At 28.2% G+C, this 27,663-nt stretch overlaps 1 protein-coding gene and 1 non-coding gene across 2 annotated transcripts in view; one reads left to right on the top strand and one right to left on the bottom strand.

Annotated features, from left to right (window-relative positions):
- LOC114123444 (dual oxidase maturation factor 1) overlaps window positions 1–27,663 on the bottom strand; it is a 54,699-nt gene that overhangs the window by 19,976 nt on the left and 7,060 nt on the right. The window contains 1 exon segment of the mRNA XM_027986424.2: window positions 88–241. Within this exon segment, the coding sequence (XP_027842225.2) occupies window positions 88–240 (153 nt within the window). The 5' untranslated portion in view covers window position 241.
- Trnat-agu (transfer RNA threonine (anticodon AGU)) lies at window positions 27,064–27,137 on the top strand. Its single transcript has one exon. It is a non-coding gene; the product is annotated as a tRNA-Thr (tRNA).

The raw sequence follows: 27,663 nt of genomic DNA, 5'->3' as shown, positions 1-27,663 counted from the left end.
TTCATTATAATAACAACATTAATGTTTTATAACCTCTTTATAAATGATTAAAGTGTGCATACAGCCATATGAGTATGAATTACTTACTTCTTTACGAACTCCGGGGAAGATGATAAGAAACGCTGTGAAAATCGTACCGAAAACCAGACAGGTTGTAATCATTTGTACATCGCCTGTGACCGGTGTACGGTTGCTGTAACCGTAAAACATTGGTCCTCCGTCACTCCTGAGCCACTTCATTCTATAAAACAAAACCAATTTTAAAGTTAAAATCAATTCATCCATAAATTTATAATTATAATATAACTCTTGTTAATTGGTTTTGTCGTCAAATTCATCTGTTCATAGATTATGAGCACATCACAAATGACAACATGTTGATATTACTATTACATATTATCATAGCTGTGTAAAATAAAAACCCAATGAACGAAGAAGTTAATTTTGTTTTTTGTATGGCAGCGTATGTCATAATCAATAATTGGCTACGGCGGTATTTTAACATAGGTACTTTAAGTTATTTATTATTATACAATTTTTTTTTATAAAAATAATAAATGTATCAGTATATTATAAATGTTTTATCGAATTTAATTATATCTTACCCTTAATATAACCTATATGGCTACACACGTTATAGGAAAATAATAAATTACAATTTTGAGGGTATTTAAATTTTACATCAGTAGTATTATAATGAGTATATTGACTATATACTTTGACTTAAATTAAAATATGGTTGTAAATATAACGATTTATAGAATCTATCTATAACCATAATATTATATTTCTTCTGGTCCTAATCTGACCTAACCTATACAGGAACGTCGACCTTTAAAGACTTTATTATAAATTGCTATACACTTTTCATAGATCCGTACGAAAAGTATACGCATAAAAAACACTATGATATTTTTCATCGTCATTGAAATGGCGGTTTCTAGTAACAAATAAGTTAGCTGGGTATAGATGGTAAAACGTACATCTCGTCGAAAATATCTCAATAATCAATGTCGATTATTTTCAACCGCAGCGACATTGTACCTATAATACTGTTGTGTCTTGTGTTTCAGATAAGTGGGCATTATGGTCACGGCTAAAATTAACGTAGCGCGTAACGTTCATCGATGAGGAATTCGGTAGGTATTATTAAAATGCAGTTGAAAATTCACCATTATTTATTTATTATAGTTGCGGCGTGTTAATTTTGACCAGCAGATCCGCATAAACCAGTCTTGGGTGTGACCAAGGTCTGGGCAAAGTGGCTTTTGTATGCTCGCGTTTGTTACTGCGGCTACCGTATTAAAGTTGATCTTTGCCGTGCAACTTTTTTTTTGCTCCAATTCTTTTGTTAGCGACAATGTGGCGACAAATCATTTTCATATTATTGATATTTATTATTATGTTAATATGTGTCTATATTTTTTTCCGCGGGAAATATTATAATATACTGTATTATAGAAGGCTAACTATGTTTGTATAGGCCGCACGCAACCGTCAGAATTACATGCACATTTCGCCCAAACTATGCCGTGTACTATAGTACTATAGTAGTATTATATACGGTACCTACCTAGACTAAACGTTCAAGAGTTACTTAAACGTTAGGAAAACAAAATCGTGATTTATTATATTGAACGTGTCTATTTAAAGACTTATACTATACATATTACGCATATAGGTTATATAAGTGATAGTGTCCCACTAGGCCAATTATCTTGCGATGATTATAAACACCTAGCTATAACCTATCAGTTAAGTATTTTTCAAGACGTTATTTGCAAGGCCCTTAAGATTTGTGTTTTTCACCAAAAATAATTTCACATTTATCAATTATCAACAGTTTAAAAAGTGGTAAAAATAAAAATTAACTTTATTTATTTAAGTACAAATGTATGTAATATTATAAGGTACGATTGCACGATTACTCGTTTTTTGGTGTTGCATAATGTTGCATGTGCCTAATTAATAAGTAGACACATTTAATTTCATCTAAACCTGTACTTCACTTTGAAAATTATGCTCTATTTAGTATAGAGAAACTCTCATATTACAACGTGTCACGAGTAACAACAACAAATTCGTATTACAGCAAAATTTGTTTTAAAAAAAATTGATTCTTATTAGGTTTGGTCCTTAAAAATATTTTGTGCCTATAAATAGTTCAAAAAGTTCAAAATGAGTCAAATTTGTTTAGAAATTTTATTATATAATGAAAACAATTACATAAGTTTTTTGGGAAAATTTTAGGTATCTACGGTTATTGGTAATTAAATTAAAACAATAAACAAAAACAGTAGGTATAGAAAGAAATAGTTATTTTAAAAATGAATAGGTATCCAATGTTGTAAAATTTAAAATTTAAATACTGATAAAAAATCAATTAGACTTCCAGTAGAATTTTTTTATAAATAATATGTATACATTAAAAAACTTATAAAGAATCTTATTGTATTCAGTTTTTAAAATTTAGATAAGAACATTTTTCATGTATTTTTAACTATAATATAAATATTATATACCTAATTTGTGTTTTTCGAGATTTTCACGAACTTAATCAAAATTCTAAATTTTTATGCTTGTAAATAAGGCTTGAATTTTAAAGCATAATAAGCAACTAAAAAAGCACAAGATTGTTTTAAAAAATCAAAAGAGAAACACATTTATTTTTTAAAAAAACCCCAAATAAATGACCAAAAGTTAACATAAACTATAGTTATAAAAATGAATAAAAAAATTTGAAAAATTAAAAAAATAATTAATTACATACCATGTATTTCCCTAGATTTGCACTAGTGAAACTGACTATTGTCGAACAGAATATTTTTATACATAAAAAACGAACTCTATACATCCTCTAAAGTGATAGGTGCATACTCCATACAAGACGTTTCAAATTACATCACTAAATCTTAAATTTTAAAATGGTCGATATCGATATTATAGGCTTACTGACCGTAGGGGATTGGGGGGTACCATAGGCTATAAGTAGATTGAAAATCCATACGTTTAACACATATAATAAACAAGCCGATAACGAAAACGATAATAATCCAATATCTGGAATCTGGGTTTTTACATTTCTTATTATTTTTTTTTCTATTACAATACCATAATTAAGATAAAAAATCCACAGTTGGAATAATTAAAAAAAACAATAAAAAAGTAAAAATAAATTAGTTTATTTGGAATCAGAATGAAGTGAAACAAATGTATACATAAAAATTAGATTTCCATCCCATATAATATAAATAGGAAGCATAAGCTTTAAAATTCGAGCCTTACTTATAAAGCATCAAAAGTTGTTTTATAAATATACCGTTTATGAAATATGGTAATATACATTACTTGGTGAAAATTTAAAATTTCTGTGATTATTCGTTTTTGAATTATAATAAAATAAAGAAATCAATTTAGTAAAAATCTGGCTAAATGTAAAAATTACCTTTTCTCTTTAATTTTATGTTTGTTTTTTCCTATTGTAAAAAGAAATACTGTGTACTTTTTTTAACTTCTCCTAAGTACAAACTAGATCAAATTTTCTAAAAAACCCTTCTTCAAAGTTGAAAATCTAAGCATTTTATCAACAACTTACCGCGTACTAATACATAAAAAACACATAATTTTAAAATCAATTCATTCATTGCTCCGCTCAAGCTAAAATGTTTGAATGTTATGTTTACGCAAAATGTAGATTAATTTTCTTTAAATTTTTAGACACAAATTTGAGTTTATAAATCAAACAAATAAAATTTATAATAATAATTTACTGTTTATCTAAATCCTATATAATGACCTACCTATAATATCCTAAGTTAGGTAATAAGTAATAACGCCATCACACTCGCAAATATAATATAATATATATGCAAAGTTTAATAGCAAAATAATACCATATAGAAGTATAAATTGAATATGATAATTGAGAATAAATTATATTCAGTGGTGATGAATATAATAAATAAAAAAAAGTAAAGAAAATTAGTAATTCATTACTTCAAAAGAAAGATGATCAAATAACGTTCAATATTTATTGAAATTTATCAACCTAAAAGCTATAAAACTATAATGAAGTTTAATAAATAAAACTTTTAAATACTTGAACGTGTACTTCAAACAATTATTTGCAAAGTTATTAATAAAGATTTATGCACATATTATGTGTTCAATCCTTTCACTATTTGTATTTGTTTTAGTGTTCCAAAATTGGAAATGTTTATTTTTCCCGCACTTATTGTTAAGTCAAATAACGTATCCAACAATATTTGCTTTTTAAACTTGCTGACGTACAAATGTCACTCATGTTGACTCGTATTTGTAAGTTGAAATTTAATCACTAGTAATAAACTAATAACATTAACTATATCAATAAATGTATATTGACATTGTTATTAAATCATTTTGTATGAACTCAACATATTCAATTATAATAACTACAAATACGTTACTAACCTTTGTTTGGACATGAGTAAAAGGTAAAGTTAGTCATTATATTTTTTATATTCACCTTCAAGTTAGCATTGATACTAATATTATTAATTGTTTTCCGCCCACTAAAATACCATAAAATACATACATGTGTAAACATAATATGCCTATAGCATAATTGGATGATATGACTATTATTATAGATATTATAAATATCAAATACGTAGTACTGCATACATTACTATTCATATGTAACCTATCCTAGGTTAATATTGTTCTTTTTGTCAGTTGGAAGAAATTTCAGGCTTAAACCACTTTGATCGATTTGTAGAAAATATTTTAAATAAAAATAATAATATAACAATTTACCACTTTTATCTAGTCTATACCCATATATTATATTTGTGCATTTCGAACATTCACTTCACTCAGACTTCCGGACAAAATGTTCCAAACATCAAGGCGAATGTCATATGAATGACTCAATGACCTGTCGTCAGTACACGCGTTGCTCAACCATAAAAAAAAAAATAACAACACGAAAAGGTGTTTAATCGTTTAAATTCCCGACTCGAAAAAATTATAAAACTTCCGCAAACAGTTAAAAGATTTCCGAGTGCAACTGACGAAATAATAATATATACATTATAGTATTATACACGTATTATAATTTATCAAATATTATATTTTTTTATCCAAAATATTAAAATATAGTTCACACGGATAAAAATATTTCTATACAAATGATAAGTATCATTACAATCGTAACCAAAAGTTGTAGACATGTCAAAGTAACAAATAAGTCTTTAAAATAATATGATAGCAGATAAAACCCAATATATTAGATAATATTTAATAATAATAATACATTTTAAAATGATGAAAGGTACATCATTTTGTTTACATAATATATTATAAGACGGTGTAAAAACTGAATAGATTCACTCCTGTAACAATTTAAAAATATAAGCAACGCTATATCGTATAGCTGTAGGTAATAGTCTTTAATCTTTCATCTTTTATCTTAATATAAGTTTAATTAACAACCATACAAAAATTAATGAAATAAAAGCACTTTCGGTAATACTCTTCAAATGAAAGGTAATATTATTTTTATTATATAATAATAGTGTTTGAACAATAATTTAATTGTTGAAACATAACGCGATTATCGAACCAATACAGATGTATATCATAATACGTCATTATAATAACCGGAATAAATTCGTAGCATCCTGAAATCAGTTTATCGTAGCTATATAAATAAATCTGAGCCCGCGGGTGATTTTTTTTTTGTATAGGTTTTAAAATACCTACGTAAAATATTGGACCATGATTTAATTTTTTTTATTCCAATATTTTCCTCATCAATATTGTTGGTATAAGACCCGGATCCGGATTCTGCACGATACGTTCGCGTTATATATTTGGATGCCTTACGTAGTTTTTAGTAACAAGTCAAGCGATATTATCGACTTTAAATGCTAAACGACTCGACGATGCGTTGCAAATAACAATCACTCAATGGCTTAATAATTAACACGTTTTTTTTTTTTTTTAATTGTTGACAATCGTAAAAATAATTAAATAAAAACGAATTAATGCTATATTCTCACAGTCATGCGAAACAAAACTAATGATGATAAATATAAAATTTGAAATTATAACGTCTATAATTGTATGTAACTAACCTGCAAGCTATATATTTGTCGAGTTAATTACCTACTACATATTTTGTTATACTAATAAATCAAAACGTTACAATTTGTTTCTTTAAAATTGAAAATATAATGTTATCAAAATTGAAAAACACCATAATAACTATAGTATCATAATATCTCAACACTTTCCATTTTAATTTTGGCATCATTAGTTTTTTTTAAGATAGCTGGTGTAATTATTGTAATATAGTATTAAAACTACGTCAAGTCATCACAACAACGTTGCAAATTTTGATATTATCGCACCTTCTTATATAATCATTTAACTAGTTATTGTATAGTATGAAATACAAATTACGATATATTTTAATTTTTAATGACATGGAAAAATATGTACTATATTGTATAATAGAATTTAGATGGTTGTTAAAAAAAAAAAATGTTACGTGCTTTATGGTATTATACATTATGGTTATTGGTTACCTATTTATATTGTTTTTTGTGCAATCTATAGGTAATTAATTAAACTTAAAATATGATTATAGAGTTTTAAATATTTTTTTTATGATGTCAAACTAGGTTGGTTTTAATAACATCACACGAATCCTAGATTTAAAACTAAGTATCAAAGACTTTTTTGTACAACATTACAAAATCTAAAATATTTTATTGAAGATGAATTACATACGAGTATTGCTTTGATTATATTTTCCATTTTTTTTTAAACAATTTAATTAATAGGTTTATTAAAAACCTTAAATATTTGTATATAAATCATTCTCAAATTTCTTAAATGTTTTGTTCGTAAATGAAAATCTAATAAAAACATAAATATATAATATATATATTATATATATTATGTTTGGGGGGTTATATAATATTCTAAAAATTTTATTATAGTTAGTAATAATTGTATTTTCTTCGTTTTTTTAAATATGCATTTATACATTTAAACGAGTAAATAAAATATTATTTTAATTTTACCAATACAACTTGTTAATTGATTAATAGTAACGTATTATACAAAAATACTTAAATACGAAACTTTTGAAAAGGGCGGCAAAAAATAAGTTTACCTATTTCGTTCTAAGATGATATTTAAAGTTTAATTATATCCCGTCACATAATTGATAACAATAATAATATCAGCCATAGACATGTAACAGCCAACATATATCATATTCATTAAATGGTTCACTAATAACAATTAAAAAAAAATTTTTTTCCAAAATAGAGTTTTATTTTTTTATTGCAACGTAAGTGTTCATCTAAGACATTTTTATTCATTCAATGACATATACTATGATATACGAGTTATTTACCAACCGTTACACTCAGTACTCACCCCTTATCTCTCTTCAATCATTTAGTTATTCAATATCTGATTTTTGGGATTTTCATATAAACTTAAATTTCATATTTTTTATATTACTTGAGAATTGTCTGTTTTTCAAATGAGAGCCCCTTTTTACTGTAAATTATTCAACTGATTATTTTCTTGAGTATGTTGATGTATCAAAATAAAAATTCGAACTAGTAGTTTTTGATTTATTAAACTATGTCTGCTACGGATAATAGGTCCATACCTATTATGATTATGCAATTTGGAAGATTATGTAGGGAATATCTATGGTCATTTAGAAATGTTAATAATAAATATACAAATATTATTATATTATATTATTCAATGTTACAAACATTTTATATTTTTGTAAAGCCATTTTTAAGGATAATTATTCTCAGTAAAAACATTTTATAACTGTCAAATTATTTGTTGACATTTTAAATTAGGTACCTAATAGTACTTTTATGGAAGGGTTTTCATTTGTAAAACTGAAGTTAGATTTTATTCATCAAGCAATAACAAAATACATGGAGAATTCAATGATGATTTGAAAATATGGTCTTTAAATATACTTAAAAATTCCAAAAACCAGAACCAGAATAAATTCATTACTTAGGTTGAAGTGGTTCAACCACCCTGTATACCATGACTCAATCGTAATATTATTATGCCTACGTATATAATATGTGTAAACATAAGAAAACTCGTCTGTACATAGAATTAAATAAAATAATTTATAAATTATAAATGACGAACCTGTGACTGTCGGTGGGTGGAAATATTTCGTCCAAAAATGTACGAGACGATTTTATATTATCGCTATATGTAGTATAAATTAAAATTATAGTGAGCGATGCGTTCGGCACACGTTCCGGAGATCAGTACGGTTTAATGTTAATATTATTATTATTATTGAAAATGGTGCGGCACATTAGAAGAAAAAAAAAACGCTAAGACGACGGGGGGTCGAAATTGAATTCGAAGGCACGCGCGATATTACACACACACGCGCGCACGTTATTATAATAAATTAATAAATAATATTATGCGATTGAGTCGACCGCATACGGCGGGGGGTTTACTGCGGCGAACGCGTCCTGCCGGACATGGTCCCCGTCGGTGGAAAAAAAATCGAACGAATTTTTTTTTCCAAAAAAATCAACCGTCTCGGAGGACGTGTGATATTAATAATATTATAACTGGCGAGCCACCGTGTCGCGGGAACGCGTGCAAGCGGACCGGTAACCGAACGGATACTGATGGCGATGATGCGGCGTCGTCGACTGCCGGACGCGGTTTGTCGGTCGCGTGCGCCACTATTTATTGTTATATATTGTTCATATTTTATTATCAACGACGACAAATAATATTATGCGCGGTAACGGCGATGATGATAACAATAACTGCAGTCGGCGAGCAGTCGTATAGAGACTGTTATTATTGTAATATAACTATATAAACGAGAAACGTCGTGTGTCGGCGGCGGCGGTGACGGACGAGACCGCGGCGAAACAATGTGCGCGCGCGACGGCGGATATATTATATTCAGGAACGATATATATTTTTTTACGATTTTAGTTTTTTTTTTTTTTTTTTAGAGTGGGATGAGGCAGCACAAGGTCTCCGACGTTGGCCTCTAATAATGATAATAGTATAAAAAAATATACGATACGATTATATTATATTTTGTTGAAATTCTTTTTTTTTTCGCCTGCTGTACCTACGCTTATGGGGGGTGGGAGGTACCTACAGCAGTGCGTACACTTCCGAGCTTTCACCGGAACCGCGTGCGCTGAAGCCCGTCGCCGTCGTCGGTCGACTAATACGAATTAAATTATTATTATCATCGTTATTAATATTATTTTTCGCGACACGTAAATCATATTTATATATATTATTATAATAAACGACTGCGTTCGCATATTATATATATACGAGCAAGGTCGACCGGACTCGAACAACGTGTCATTATAATTTATATACAGGTACTATACGCTTAACGATCTATTAATTTCAATCGTCGTCGCCGTCGTTATTATTATTTTTTACCTACAATTATTTTCTCGCGGACGAGGAAACGCGTCGGCCGGTATCAGGAAGTAAAACGAACGGCGCGGTGTCTCCCGCACTGCACGTCTATTCGCTACATATATATATTATATTCAAGAAAGCTATAAACAGGAAGGTAGGTAGGTACCTATAATGTTGCAAGCGATCGCATTCCGTCAAATACAATCATTTTGTATATTGTTATGGCCGATTATTCGCCTCTTAAGTAGGTACAAGGTGAGTCTTTTATCACAATAAACTGCAGTCATTCTCCCGGTAAATCGTTGTACACATACACCTTTACAACACTACGCAATTTAAAAAAATATATTATGTTTTTTATAGTTATCGCTTTTTACGTCGTCGTATTATGCACTTTTATTTAACGATAACATGCATTTTGGTTTCAAAGGAGAAAAGTTTTCTGAGAATTTCGGTACATAAAAATATTGAATTTCAAACAAGTAGGCACATTATGGTTCACGATTATAAAAACGTATTATTAGTGTTTAAAGCTTAGATGATTCACAATACGGGTAGGTATAACCTCGTACTACTCTATTTAAACGATTTACAATTTAAACGATCGTATAATATAATATAAAGTCATAATTTTATAACTAATATATTATATTAACTGCTGCGTGCTACTGGTCCGATATTCGATTTGTATGCACGAGTTTAAATATATAATATAATCACTACATGTGTATTATATTTACTATTAATTGTCATTATGTCTTGCGTTGCAGCGCAGTCATAATATTGTTAATGTAAATTATAAACATTAAATACACTGACGATATATTTTTTATATATATTATATATATAATATGTGATTATTGATTGTGTAAATTTGCATGCACAACAGCTGCAACACTCGGCAGGTTCAATACAGTTATTGCATATTATATTTTATATAATAATATATAAATCTACATGAAATAAAGTAAACGTGTTTTGAGTACACCTATATAGGTACTTACACTTTATTATGTGCGTGCAAAGTGCAAAGCTATAGCGTTTTCCTAGATAGGCGCGTGTTCCGGCATTCCTATACTTTTAGGTAGGGCTGCGATATAAAACACGCGTATAACGTATATTATATCGTATACATATATGTATATTATGGAGACACGTGCACACGACACGATTGAATTTGCTATTTATACTAGTAAATAATATAATAAGTGTATAAAATATCTGTGTGACTTGGTGTGTGTATTATTTCAAACATAAAATTATACTATATATTGTGATTGCAATTTGTGTATTCCATGGAGTGATTCACCGAGCATTTACCCTCACGTTTTCCTTTTTAACAATACGTTTATCAAAAGTTATGAATTTTTTCGTATTATAAACTTATTTTATAGGTGTATCAAAATGTTTTACTTTTTAAATTGTATCAAATAATAAATATCCGTCTATAAATACTTGTAAATATGGTGTTTAAGAACACTATTATATTTAAGTTTGAAAATCAGAACGTTTTCGTATTGAACGTTTTGAACTTACTTTTTAAACGCAGCTCACGATTAGGTACTATATATACTTGCCAGCTGATAAGTATTGATGCCGTAAACGAAACGTAATATAGGTAGTTTTCTGTTTTACACGTTTTCAGTAAAATTTTAGTTTATAATTACCCAAGTGCATCAACCTAAATGTTATAGAATTTACAGAGCTTTACAAAGCTGAAAGTTTATTACGTATAGGTAACAAAATATAGGTAAAAAAAATTCACTTAGAAAAATTCAAACCTGTGGAATGTGGATAGCTGTATAAATTATTCTTCTAAAATCGTATTGAATCGGCGATATTGTTTTCATCCTTTTTTTTGTCCTTAAAGTATTATATAATATTTACATATTATTATCATAAAAATTATAATAATAAGATGATTTTGCAAAATTGTAGATAGATATAATATATTATGTTTTTATTATAAATATTTGTAACGCGTAACCACACATTTATTATACGAACTTATTTTCTTTAGTACTTGTCGAAAAGTATTTTCTCTTTTTTAATTTGAAATTCATATCTACGTAATTGTTATGCTTATCGTATGAATGTATCAGATTTTAACTGAAATTAATAATTAGTATATATAGGTACATATAAATATACAATTTATGTACAATACGTTGTGTATATACTTTATTAATTTATTATAATATAGTATATATAGGTACTTTTATAAATAATTATTATTATATGTATTTTACATCTTATCAGTTGTCATTAAATATTGATGTATTTCAAGTTAATATTTCAATTACGTCTTCGTATTTCACTTTTGAGAGTTAATAGTCTTTATACGCTAATGTAGTTATAATCAATACATAATCATTTAAATCAGGCATCAGATTACGTTTAAAATTAATAACATCAATAAATTAAAAAAAAAAAAAGCGGTTGTGATCAAATTATTTCTAAATACAGTAAAAAACTATATGTTGTATATTTATACTATGACTTATATCTATTTTTTAAATCAATTTTCGATTTGAATTGGTCCTTGAACAACTTGTGATATAAACCGAAGAATTCGAGAATGTATATTTTTAAATGAGATACATTTATCACTTAAACATTGAAATGAAAAGATTACAACTCAGAAGAGACTCAAATGGAGACACGGTTTTGCCAATTGGTCACGATTATTATCCATTAATATTATACACTAAATATGAACAACGAAATGTATGCCTGCAATGGTATAAATGCATTTTTTCAAGGAGTTTTGCCTTAAATTAAATTTAAAAAAGATTGATATTGATCGAATAATACATTATTGTCAATAATACGAACAAAATATTTAATTCGCGTATTTTCATTAATATCAAAGTTATAATATTAAATGTAATTTTCATGTTTTCCTGAAATGCACCATTAACATTTTTTCAAATCAATTATAAATTACACGTATTATAGAATGTAACTGAAAGTTTTTAAAAATATCATTGTTATACATTTATGGAATTTATACGATTCGATTGTATATTATAAAATATTAGATAATTGATAATCGCCGATAAGCACAGAGAAAGGTTTTTTTTTTTATATAAAAATAAATTATAATCAAGTTAATATTTCTTTATTATTTATATCAATAAGTATATTATATTGTATAATATACATTATCTTCAATGCTTTTATTTATGAAAATGTGCAGTGTTTACGTACGTAAAATACGTGTTAACCTGCAACAGCCATGATATATTTCCAAGTACATAGGTAATTAATAATAAAAATGCACAAACACATCGAACGCGTATAAACCCCAGAGTAAAAGTGTGAAAACCCAAAAATTATTATTTACGAACGACGTATTATGTATATGAATATCGTATGAAAAATGAATGGCGTGTTTTGTTTCATTGTACGAGTAATACTGACAAACATCTTAACTGCAGTTTCAACGAGGACAAAAGATTATAAGTTCACGAAATACAATATAATATAATCTTATGTATACATGATTTGTTTTTTTTTTTCGATTAATGCCGATTAAAACTACTTTAAGTTATAAAGTAAAAAACAAAGTAATATTATAGATTGTCACAAAAATGTTAGACATGTTTAACGTGTATGATGTTTTTTGACGAGTTTTAATGACATTTTTTTACGAAATTTCTTCAAAAACAATACTGCCTGTTTTTTAATTTTTTTTTATTCCTAAATATGTTTTATATTTTCAATAGTTATATAAATATATATAATATAAAAAACAGAGATACTGTACAGCACAGTACACACTGTAACTTTAAGTTATTTTCAAAAAAAAATTGCATCATTATTGTATAAAACCAAATTGTACGTAAAGTGTACGTATTCATATGTATAAATATATTTAGATAGGTCCAAGCTCGACTCAGGATGTAAAAAATTCATGAAAATTATTTAAAACTGCAGGGTGTGTATAAAGAGAACTTGTTTCGGTTTTTCAGTCATCTAGTCCCAAATGGTCGGTCATCCACTCGCGGTGCAATATTATTATTTTTATTTTTAACGCAGTAATTATGTTCCAATAATTTCATATAACCTAATATAAGTAATGCGTATATAACATAATATCAATATATTCGGAAAACGATGTGAATTAAAAAGTCGTAATTCGTAGAGTAGGTACCTATAAACTATATTATATATTATATAACATTTTGTGACTTAAAAATGAATAATTGAAAATTTCGTAATATTGTATAAAAATTTAGTAAATATTTATGAAACCGTGGATTAAAAATTAGGTAGTATGGTGAAATTTAAAGTATTTTAATAATACACAAAATTATGCAAATTATTTTAAGAGAAACACTCAAATTACTAAAATCGTAAAAAAAAAGTGTGATAAAATTTAATCTAAAAAAAATTTACCTCGCGAAATTTCATAGCATATAAAATTAAAACGTTCATAAAAAAAAAATAACATACTACACTATTAGTGTAGAGATTATCTTATCGCATTATAATGTTTTATAAAGACATCACGAGTACAACATATTACAATAATATAATGTATTATATTATTATTAGCTATAATGTAAATAAAAAAAAACTTTAATTTTTTATTCATTTTTTTTTCAATATTTATACTGGACGTGTCCCGGTTTATGTCGTTTTTAATAAATGGCAACTCTATCGCTTAAATGATTGACAGATTAATTGGTTTAAGCGGCAGTATGTGAGTATATAAAACATAATACATGTATGTTTTTTTTTCTATAGTTAAATTCATGGTAAATTTTTAAAGTGGATAATTTATAAAGAATACGCCTATGAACAAATTCTAACATCATAACAGATTTGTTACGGAATCGTTACTCAACTTGCGTATGTTTAAATATTCTTTTTTTGTTTTAAATTAACTTTTTGTTTATTATTTGAAAATGATATAATTATTTGATTAAGGTCGTAAAATGACGAAACAAGATGTGTAGGTAAAATTCCACTGAACATTAGGCAGAAACAAGGCCGCGTATATCTACACCACTCTCCAAGTACACGCGGAAAATACTGAAACATGAATAGTCCTTTACTAAAGTCTCAAATATCTTTCATTATAAAACATATTATTTTTCATGCATTAAAAACGTACATAGAGGTACTTAAAAGTATAAAACATAATATAATATTCACAGTATGATTACACAATTTCAATACTATAATAATGTTATTATGGACTTAAGATGATGGTATCATTTAGTTTGGAACCAGGCATATAGGTACAGGATTACATTTTAGAACTGACGAGTATTTATTTATGTTTACTGATCTTTTTTTTTTTACGATTACACAGGAATACCTATTATTTTTAAATATCGCTCAAACTGTCGAAGTATCTTCTTACAAATCTTTTAAACTATAAATGGGCATATATACGTCACATATATTACATCGAAATTTCAATAAATTGTAGAGTAATCATTGAAAAAGTAAAGATTATAGATAATCAAATTAGGCAACTATCAATATTATGGTTGACATATTATAATTAATTATAATAGTAAAATTTGTGTATTATTATTGTATTTTTACTAAAGTGTAAATTACTTCTTACTTTATTTATAATTATTTCTTATTTTTTAAAGTATTATTTATTTGTGTTCATGTAATAATTACATTTTAGAACATTAATAAAAAAAGTAGACATTTATTTGTGTAAATTGCCATAACTTGATTCATTATATGGCATAACTACATAGGCAGAAAAGTTATATTTAACAATGATAAGTTTTTAGATTTAAAATATAGCTCCCATATTTAGATTAAAAAAAATCATTTTAATAAAATGGTAACAAGGTCTGAATGATGAGCATAAAAGATGATGTAACCTAAAATATCCTTAGTCACATATAAAACATAAGACTATATATCATATCAAATAATTTTTAGGTGTTATAATAATGATTCAAAATCACAAAATACAAACATTTTGTTGTTGAAACAATATTTAAAAAATGATTAAAAACTTTTAGATTCAGAAATACATGATGATTTTTGATTTCCCGAATATACTCCCTCTTAGTCCCTTCCATGTTTCCACCAATAAAGAACTTATTCAAATTCAAATTTTTGGAATTTTAAGTATACCTTAAATAATATTTCAGTTGTTTAGATTTTTGATATCATTAATAAGGAGTGATACAAACTTTTTTTTAACCAAGGATGATAATTTAAAAAAATTATTTTTCATAAAATATGAAATAGATTAATGTTGCACCATGTTGCGCGTGGATCAGAGAGAGAGAACACAAAAAGTGCGCTGACATCTTAATAACGACTATATTATTACCTATTTTTATGATTACTAAATACGAATTAAGATACAATGACAAATAATACGACTTAGTCTACTCGTACCTATATGATTAAATCGTATTATAATAGAAAACACATAACTTTTGATTATTTCTCCTATAATTTACTGATTCTACTACAAAGTGATTTTCCTGTAAAATAGTATACATGCAGTATATTCACATAGCGGTAACTGGTAAGTACCTACGAGCGATATAAGTGAAAAATGATAGCGATAAAAACGGGTAAAAAGTGCAGTTAAGTGATTTCAATCATAACTCGCGTTGGTACACATATATGCATATAAATGTTTTATGCATACAATTATATTGCTATAATATTATTTATTGGGTAATATCTTTCGTCAGTGAAAATAACAAACAGCAAAATCTCGACGACTATTGAAGCCCGAGGGGACGAAAAAAAAACGATTTATCAAAAAAAAAAATGACACAACATCTATTTATGTACATAAATTGGTATATGATATTTCGCAGAGGTTCATTATTTTTTCTTTCTATACTTATTGAATTGTTTGCGATATTCTAGGTATAACGGTAAATTATATTTACAATGTTTTAAAGAAAAATACATTACATAATTATCGGATAAACTATACGGTTTATATACCTTTATGTTATATTATTGATAACACGCGCTTGGACGTTTTCAACCCTGACCCAAAACAGTATGCACTACCTATTCCAAGTTTCCACAAATCTCAACAAATTTTAATACGCACAAGCTTATAAGTAATAACAATATACATATACGAATTCGCGTGGAAGTATACATTGCGCGGTTTACGACATTTTTTTAAAAAAAAATTATACAGACGATAAACACGATTGGCGCGTAAAATAAGGTATTCTTTTTAAACCTTACGTGTTTCGTTTACAGTTTTTTTTTCACCGACCGTAATATAATATATAGGAAGGTACATGTAATTATTTACCAAGTTATTATATTCTTGTGCTAGCCCAACGCGTGTCATAATTATATTATAGCCCAACACAAATAGGTATTATTATACGATTGGATTTTATAGATTTTCACAGTGCAGTTGAATTTAAAATTATTTATTTTTATTGTCGACCTTCGTACATATTATTTTATCTGCCCGAGTTCATGGATCTATTTTATAAACGAAAAAATTACGTATTTTTTATACTCGAGTATTAATAATATATTGTACTGATCAGTGGACCGTATAAACAATGAATGCAGAATAATATGCGACTTATATATAGAAATTATATTATAATACTGTAGACGGCTGCTGTAATACAGCATCCCCAGGTTAAATTAACCGTCGTAATTAGTCCGATAAATATTGAGAAAAGTCACTATAATAGGTAATATCATAAAGGTTTTTATCGACATAAAAGTTGGTTCAATTGTGTATATAATGCATAAATAAATAAATATATATAGAGATAGATATACAAGGATTTATTTCAATGTCAAACGCTGGAACGCTATATACGCGAGTCCATCTGGCATGCCATAATAATAGCTTATATACATTTTAAACCCATTTTAGTACTCGTGTAATGAAAACGAACGCTTAAAAAAATAATAAAATGCACTATAGGAAAATAAAGACAGATAGTTTTACCCATAGGCCATAACTATAATATTATCTTATGAGAATGTATGTATTGACGTTAATTGAAAATAAATTGCTATTTTGAAACTATATATAGACAATAAATTGTTCAAATTTTGTGCACAAAATTAAAATTTTTCAAATTATAAAATATGTCGCGTAAAAGGTGTACTTTTTTTTGACGTACACAATTCTAATACTGTAATTGTAAATCTAAGTAAAATTAATATAATTATAGTTTATATAATCTATACAAATAACATAATAGAACACTATGTACCTTTTATTGATAGAAGGTAGTTATTTTTTTTCAGAATTGTCACTTGTGGCTTGTGCTCCAAATATAATATATTATTGTAAATATTAAATCAAAGTTGTATTTTAGGATGCATGAGTAATAAGCATTTTTATGATACACAATGGAATTTTTGAACAATATTTAAGTCAAATCTACAATGGTAAATTAGTATAGATTGGTATACATCGTAAGTTTATAAAAATCACTGAACCACGACAACAAAAGTCGTGATGGATGAACACAGCGGGCAATCAACTCGACCGAAAATAAAATAATCAACTTCACTGCGCTGATTGACAACTACAATTTTTACATTTTCTTTTCACGTGCCTCGGCAAACGTAATTATATACCTATCCTCAGTCTTCTGTATGTATGCAATATTATGATACACCGATAAGTTGAAAATCCCTATTTTCAAGGATTTTTATTTGAACCATAATTGGAATTCGTCTAAAATTAAAATGACTTCTAATACTATATTCTGTACCCGCTTGTAGGTTATTGTCCCTATTGTTCGTATTTCATTAGAATGTAATTTTCTAAAGTAAATGTACTATTGGATTTGCCTTACTAACGCATTCGTGATGAAACATAATAACAAACTTTACAACCACTACGGTGCGACATTATAGGTACGCGTTATGTATGTCGTAAATGTATATTATGCCTATATTATACATAAAATTTCAATAGATTTTTATTCTTTATCAATATAAAAATTTGGCCACCCCTGTCACGTATAATATTAATATATTACCTATACTCTGTTCGATTGTAAATTATGATCTCCAAACGTAAAATCAAACAATAATTCACCTATACCTTTTATACATAAATTACGCCCCGAGGGTAACAAATTTTATCTATTTTATCCTCAAACCAGCTGAGTATATATCTAACACTATTATTTTGATTTTTAACGATATCGTCATATGCATCGAACTCGTTTTAATAATTAATAGGTTATATACTACTCTCTGTACGCAAACACACGCGAATTGGCCATTAAACGCAGTACCTATACCTATATTATACTCGAGTTATCGTTTGAAAATTCCGTTTTATATTGTTTATACGACGATGAAAAATATTATATATATATAAACTCAACGTATAACACTATAACGTATATATTATATTATTATGCGTTATATACTGAACGCAAATAATATCAGATCGAGTTCGTTGGTTGGACTATTTCTAACGGGTACAATATGTATATTATTATTATTATTATAACGAGTACCGACTGGGTATTGAGCAACTTTACAAAAGCGTTTATACTTTTTACTCGTATGAGCTATATTTATACCTATACACCGCCTACGCGCGCGTGCCATATTCCGATATACCTATTTGTATTGCTAATAACTATTTATAATACGTCTTGTCTTTTATACCGTACAGGTATTTGAGTAGTATTATTGCAGTGGACACTGGTCAAACGTTGTGTAACATGCACCGTCCGATTATAAATGTTTACATACACTCAAACATATTATATTATAATATTATTGGTCGACACGATAGCTGCGCACAGCGTACCTGCAGCTACACCTACGCGCGCGTTACAAATGCATACGACGAAGAACTAATTATCGACAATATTAATACGATCATTATAATGTTACTCCTTTGAGCCAATAACAAAACAAACAACGTTCGATTTCTGCAGAAAACAATATTGTTGACAACTATGAATTGACAACAATGTTTATGATTAACGCCAATATATTACTAATATTATGTAGGCGGTCTCGTACTCTCGTGTAGTTGGTCATAACGTGTCGCCGAGATCTCACGCGTATTATCGTTGATTAGTATATAATATAAAAAATGTAGGTACAACAAAACACGCAATACAATTATAATGGTATTACCATCGTCATTGTTTTCCCTCCGAGGTATCCGTCGTGATCTGACCTTTTATACTGTACGGCACGAGACAGTTTATAAATAAATAATCGTATAATATTATATTCTGGGTAACCGAAAATAAAGAAATTAATATACGAGTATATTATAAAGATACAGGGTCACAGAGAAAAGAGATATAAAAATGAAACCACGAACAAAGATTGGTTTGTGGATAAAACAAATTTTACATAACTAAACGATGACTTAATACCTATAGGCTATAGTACATACCTATATTTATAGATATTGAAATGTAACATATCATTATATACAAATACATGTATATATGTATATCCATTGAGATTGTTATCAATACTTAAAAAAAATTTCGTTGATAAAAAATGTAATATCAGCTTTAATAAATCGTCGCCATAAAGTACAAGTACAACATGTCCTCATAAAAATAGCACAGTATTATCCACTTTATGCTACGTAGATATATAATTATAATATAGTCTACACATATAATTTTTTTACAATCGGAAAGAATTTTTATGTTTCCCAATGACGGTACCTATGGTAACGTTTCTTAAACTGTTTACTGTTTGCCTTGGAACCCTGGGGTTTCACGAAGATCACTTCAGGGTTCCACAAAACTTGAGCACTTTCTTTCAAAATGTTCAAGAAAATTACTTTAAAAAATATCTAATTATAAAAATTAGTTGCAGCTAGCGAGGAAAAAATTATTTACGCATCAAGACTATTGAAACAGAGAAGTGGTTCTAATTATTGAACTGTAATAACTTGTTGTTGAAAACTTAACAAAAATAGCTAAAACTTAAAAAAAATGTAGGGGTTCCCTGATAAAAGTGGACACAAAAAAAGGGTTCCACAGATAAAAAAGTTTAAGAAACGCTTCTCTGTGGTAACGTTACGCTGACTTATCCCACAGTCAAATTTTAAAGGTACTCAGCCTAAACTTATACTATTTTATACAATTTATTTTTCACAAATATTTCTATATAATTATCCATCTATCGGAATTTTAACTATTCTTATAAAATTATCCGACGAAAATACCTAGATTAAAAAATAGTGTGTGGGGGGAATATTTTTAAAAATCGATTACGGTGATATGAAATTCTGAGAAATGAATGATTGTAAAAATGTAATTCGATTTATATAGAAGTTAATTTGCTTATATTAATATACTACTAAACGATAAATAAATATTTAATATATATTAAATGTATTGTTAAGTGAAGTTTAAATTTATATAGGTCCATAAAAACTGTAACATTTAACCTATAATCTATAATAATGTCAATAACAATCGATATGAATAAAGATAAAGATAAAATAAAATAGTACTGAAAAATAATCAGTACAACAAATGTAAAAAGTTGTCACATAAATGTTGTCAAATAAAAGAATAAAATTTGACTTACTTTTCTTATTATTTTTATGTGGAAAATGTTACATTTTGTGTTCAGTATTTATTTTCAATAGTTATATACACATTTTCATTATTTTACAATCTTCATTTTTTATTAAATCTGGAGTCCTGTCTATATTCAACAACATAATAATAAACAATTCATTCGTTAGGTACATGTCTAATGTCTATTGACCTTGCTTTACAACATACGTTTTTCCGTCTATTTGACATGATTAATTCAATTTTATTGTTTTGAAAACAATACAAATTTAAACTTCGAGTTGCACGAAATGTTGCACATGACACACTACAGTGCAGTTTTAGTAGTTTTACTATACACACTATATATTATGTATTGCTTATAAATTACTTAACTTTATGTCTTCATACATTTATATATAATATATACATATGAATATATATGTGTGTGTGAAGTTTCCGATTTAAATACCCTTACAAACGATTAGGGATTACCTATAGCTATATTTTCATTTCTTATTTCCTATAAAAGAATAATAACTTTTAGAATTTATATAAAAGCCTTTTAATTAACCAACATTTATATATTTTAATGCCATTTAACCGCAGTGACACATCCAGTACAATACAACTTTAAACATTAAATAACTAATTCATACGTATTAATAATGTGCAATATAGTTGTTAAAATTAATTACCTCACAAAAGTGTTAAATCTTCGCTCCTACCGACATCACAACTCTTACTTAAATATACGCATGAAAAGCATTCAAACGAGTTTAAAAGACGAGAGCCGGATTTAGATCGAAATGGTCTGTATAAGTCATTGAGAACTCGCAATCATTTTCGTCTCCGTCTTATTGCTGTAGTACTATATAGTACCTATTGTATACGTATATACTACAGTGCACCTACTTCCAACGTTTCAATATTATTCCAATGTCTTTTGTGCTCCAGCTAAAGTATAACATTAAATTTAATTTAATCGCGAATTCGTGAGATATTAGTTTTTGCGTGCGTCGGTCAACCGCGTATGACTATACCCAGTCGCGTGATGAGGTAAACAATACATGCATAATAATATACAATATCATAATCATTCGGTTATTATGTATTTCACCAATTTTATAAATGTATGTTATTACTATTATTGAAATTCGGTAAACAGTATATTTAAGAACGACATCGTAGGTATATAATAATATATGTTATTACTTATTACTATTATTAAAATTCGGCAAACGGTTAGGTTAGGTTAGGTCGGGTTAAGTCATAATAATAATATATATGTATATAATATATCGGCTACGGTATAAGTATACGTGTAATACCTATCCGAGTGTACATTTTTTACGTATTGTACGATTTTACGCGTCTTCGCGGTATGTGCCAATCGCGTGCCAGTACATACAACATAATATATAATATCTATACGTCTATATTATAATATAGTTTTGTAATTCAGGTAATTATATACGTCTGTGTATCTGCGTTTCGATCGTATATAATTTACACGTGCTGCAGCAGACAGTAAAGTGCACGCAGCAGACGAAGACGGTTCAAAGAGTTTTTCGTTTTTTTTTTTTTTTTTGAAATAATAATATTATTGCTAATTTTATAATTTTTTTCGTCATATTGCCGGTATAAGTGCGTATATATACACACACGCGCACACTCACACTCTCACATTATATACCTATAGCTGTCTATAGGTACCTAGCTGCGTATTATTTTTGACGTAACAGCCGCACGCGTTTGCACAATAGTACCGTTTCTTGCATATATTATTATTGTACGCGCGTCGTTATCTCTGCGTAATTATCTCGATATACCTAATGATTATACATATATATATATATAATATATGTAATATATTATAATATACTATTATTATTGTACTTATATCAAGCGTAATATCGGTTAGGTCGGTATTATTTTTATTATTAGGTATTTATTACTATTATTATTATTATTATATATTGTCATTGACCGTTGCGCCACGGCGACGACGGCTCGTCCAAAACAGAGACAGACGGACGGCCGAGATCCTAATCGCACGTCTATACAACGTATAGTTTTGCCCTCGAAAGTCCTGCGACGTAGTGTAGTCGCGTATATCCGCCGACGAAATTCCTTTTGGCGGAGGTGGAAGTGGGATTATGATGATGTCGTTGCCCACATTACATGATACTGTACAGTATAATATATAATATATTATAGTGTTATATTGTCTTGCAGCGTGTGCCGCATATTACATAGCATATAAACATATATTAATATACAGGATGATTTATTTGACGCTATAACCACTCAATGCCTCGGATAATTTTTCTCTACGATTTCTAAAACAAGTGAATATTATTATTATTTTATTTATTTAGAAAACATACGATGTGTAAAGTTTGTATAAAATAAGAATTTATGTTAATAATATGACGTGTTTTGTACTTTTGTATTTAGAATTTTCCCTAGAAGTATAGCCCCCCCCCCCGCATTGGAGGCTCTTCTACTGGCATTTAATAATACAGCTTGCTGTATTGGGTTAAGTTACACCATGATCTTTGAGGCGGTGAGGAGGATTTCCGAGGAGTGTGATGGAGAATAATTCGTGAATTAGGGTATTTGGGTGATTATAATATGAAGACTGTTATGAAATACTGTTTGTGAATATTATTGCTTAAACAAAAAACTATTCTAAACTCGGTATTTATAAATTAGATTTCAAAACTAAAAACATGACTATATATGATAGGTCATCATTAAAAATATATTTAGGTTATAGGTTATATAGTATTTGGTAGTCTAATATTATACTGTGGTTATTATTATAAGTATTTCGAAGTTTAAAGTTTAAAAACGGATATTTTTCGTTAACACGAAAATAAACCGATACATCGAACGGTTTATAGGTGCGTTTAAAAGCTCATACTGTAAGTTAGATCTTTGTATATAGCCAACGTGTAAATCCTATATAATATATTTATAATAATAATAATAATAAACGACATCGTATAGGAAACACGTGTGCGATAGGTAAATTTAAAAAATACCATATTGCACACATTAAGCGATATCACAACATCATCCTTGGGCACGAACGACGTCCCGTCTATCGTGTGTGAAAAAAAATTAATAAATAATCTAGTGAAGAAGATTAAAAAAAAAATCCATGTATACACATGTAGGTATAACTTCTATACCTACATATCAAAGTTTATAATAGTCCTATAGTATAATAGTAATAATAACAGTAAACGACTGTTATACAAGAACGTCAAGGTCGGCTAGATTTCCTGCGGTAGTATATATATTATATTATATTATGTAGCGTACTTGCAGCAGTATCGCAGCATCGCGCACATCGGCCCGAGCCGTCGTATAAAGTCGCCGGCACCACCGTCTCCGGGTGAAGGACTGACCCCCATCACAACGAATAAACTAGTAATAACATCATAAATAGAATACGTATACCTATATGTGTATGTATATTATTTATAAATTATAGGCTGGAAAGGGAGTAATGTGTTTTTTTTTTTTTGCATAATACACCCAAACGCAATTAACTCTTAAAACGAGATTTACGAAATGGAAAAACGTGACGGGAGGTTTGCGCGCGTACAAAGGAAACGATTCGCTTTATAATATAATATATATAAATATATATATATACAATACGTGTATTTAATTCGTGTCAAAACGCGTAAAAAACGATCGGGAAGAAATTAGATCGCGTGATCGTATAATACACACATACATACAATAAATATTTACGAGCGCGAGCGTGTGTGTACTATAGTGCATGTGCGTGTACTTGCGATTTTGATAATGTCTTCTGTAATCATAAAATCCATTACATCCACATAGAAATTAGAAACCTTATAAAAAAATTATACAGACACTTTATGATTGACCAATGCAACACCTGCTATACACACTTTTCGGCTCCGTCCAAAAAAATTGTTATATAAGTTATCAAATTGACACACGGTAGTTAATTCTATTTTCGTATCAAAGAAACATTCACTGTAACAACCATCTTCAAGTCATACATAGGTACCTACACTCCAATAAAATACATTGCACCATAGAAATAATGTATATTTAATATTATAGAGTTACTTGTGTAAACGTGTCTATTTTTATTTGTTATTGATAAACCCTCTTAAAATAATGCTCAAAACCTCAATAACGGAAAACGTATCCTTAAAGGATAAAGGAGTCCTTCTGTGGATAGCTAATGTTTAATTTGTCCCCCACCCCTTTCACAATAGACAATATAAACAGTTTGAGACGAGTAGACGACAAAGTAGTAGGTATTCGATAAAAAATGTTGTTTTATTTTTAATTTTCAAACTCCACGACGACAATACAATATAATGATGCACTTTCGCTTTGATGAAATATTATATAATAAAATAAATGTTTATCGAACGCGCGTAAAAAGTTTCAATAGGTTTAGGAGGTACCTAGGTTAGGTTATACGCGTGTTAAAAACCAGTACCGTGTTATAACTTGTAAGTGCAGGCGAAAGAGTTAACAAAACGGAGTTGTTGCAGTAATATTTTTTAATTTTTTTTTAATTACAACGATTATGTAAATAAAAATTTTTTAACATTCCTATAATTATTAACTGTTTAACTATTATTATTATTTTTTTTTTTTTGGCAATAGGTTTAAAATGAAAAGCGAAAAGGATGGTTCATACTATACTATACAACTTACCGGTTAATTCAAAAACTATAAACAACATAGGTTCTCAAAACTTCAATGTAATGGAGACTTTTTAACGAATAACTTTCTTCTTTTATAAACTCTGTCAAATTTGTCTTTGTTTTCGTGACATCTATAATAGTATAGTACGCAAAACGCAAATAAAAGATATATATATATATATATATATACCTATGTATGTATTACGTTGACGTATGTATGTGAATGATTGTAATAATATTATAATTTATATTATTTATTTCGCAAATATCAGCAAAATTCCATCGTTTATTCTCCATGCTTACCTATAGTAATATGACGTTGTGTATTTGTATTTCTAAACGAATCATTCAATCGTTGAATGTGCGTAATGTCATATTTGTATATACTATATATAGAGTGATGCTAAAACTTAAAATTGCCTGCCACAAACACAACTGCAGTTATTCTGTTTGTTTTATCCTGCTGTTAACCGGGTCACGGAGTCGAGTTATTTTCTTAAAATTATAATATTCCAATGACGACGACTGACGAGGGTCGTCCGTTTGATAAAACCTCAGCAAAACCATGTATCATGTAAGTATATGAAATATTTCAATACATAATATTATAATCGTAAATGATATTATTTAACTGATGTAGTGATGTGTATCATCGTCGTAAAATAATAATTTCACAACACAGCGAATTTGATGGCCGCTGACCGTGGATGTGAGGTAATCAAGTTATATACCTATATATAATATAGAGATTATAATATATAGCTGTCGTATAGGTGCCTCGCATACAGTCATAATATAGTGTTTACTTATATCAATCACATATTTATAACTCATCCATAGACCGTAATATGGTTACCAATCATTACTTGTTAGTTCAGATGGTTGCCGTTTTGCATTGACCGTAGCTGGTTCTACCGATGTATCTTTTCGCAAATGATGAATGCGTCTTATAAGTTATAAGTTATACGTTTTACACTGTATGTCACTGTAAATACTGATGTATCCATTAATTACATTCTATTAATAATAGAGCATAAACTTATTTTTTACTTTTTTTTTTTCCTAGAGTCTGGTCTGGGCGATTCTTTTATCAATAAGCAGTAAATAGTAAATAATACTTATATACTCCTACCTACATAGGAAAATAATAACGATTTGAAAATATTAAATAGGTACTTTTTTTACACAGTTTGAACTCACTACAAAATATTTTTAGAAAAAAAATTATTATTATAAGTTATACTAAAATATGATTTATCATTGAATTCAAATATAATAGGTACATCTATTACAGCCACCTAACTATTAATGTACCTACAACAGAGCGATTACTTACTTGCCCACTTTTTATTGTTAATATTTCGTCAATGAGATCAACCGGCGCCGTGGCTTAGTTGGTTAAAGCGCCTGTCTAGTAAACAGGAGATCGGGAGTTCGAATCTCCCCGGAGCCTTTTTGATTTTTTGCATCATTTACATTCGGAATTATTAAAATAATCATATGCTAAGCTTATATAGTTATCACTTATCATAATATTATTTGTATCTTTATAGCGATGATTGAATTATATCCTAAATCACATCGGAATCGGTATATAATATAAATAATTAAATATTTATTCACGGCGCTCGCAGCATTATACATATTTTGTCGATTATTAAAAATTTTACCAAAACAAAAATAATCTTTCGGTAATAAATCTACTTTAAATACATCCTACATACCAAATGCCAGTTATAGTTTTAAATGTTTTGAAAATGTGTTTTCTCTATACGTGCTTACCGCGCGTTGTCACGTAATTGCAGGTTTTCAAGCAGCTGCGGCGCAGCAGAAGTCCTTCCGAACTGGTGACATAACAACACTGCATGTTTGAAATTACTATTGAACGCAAACATTACAAATTATGCGAATTTTAATATACATTGCGCGCTAATATTTTGAAATGACTATTTCAGTCACGATGTCCAATGTTATTATAC

Source organism: Aphis gossypii, chromosome 3, assembly GCF_020184175.1.
Source record: "Aphis gossypii isolate Hap1 chromosome 3, ASM2018417v2, whole genome shotgun sequence".
NCBI classification, from domain to species: Eukaryota; Metazoa; Arthropoda; class Insecta; order Hemiptera; family Aphididae; genus Aphis; species Aphis gossypii.
This window is presented reverse-complemented; position numbering and strand designations above follow the sequence as displayed.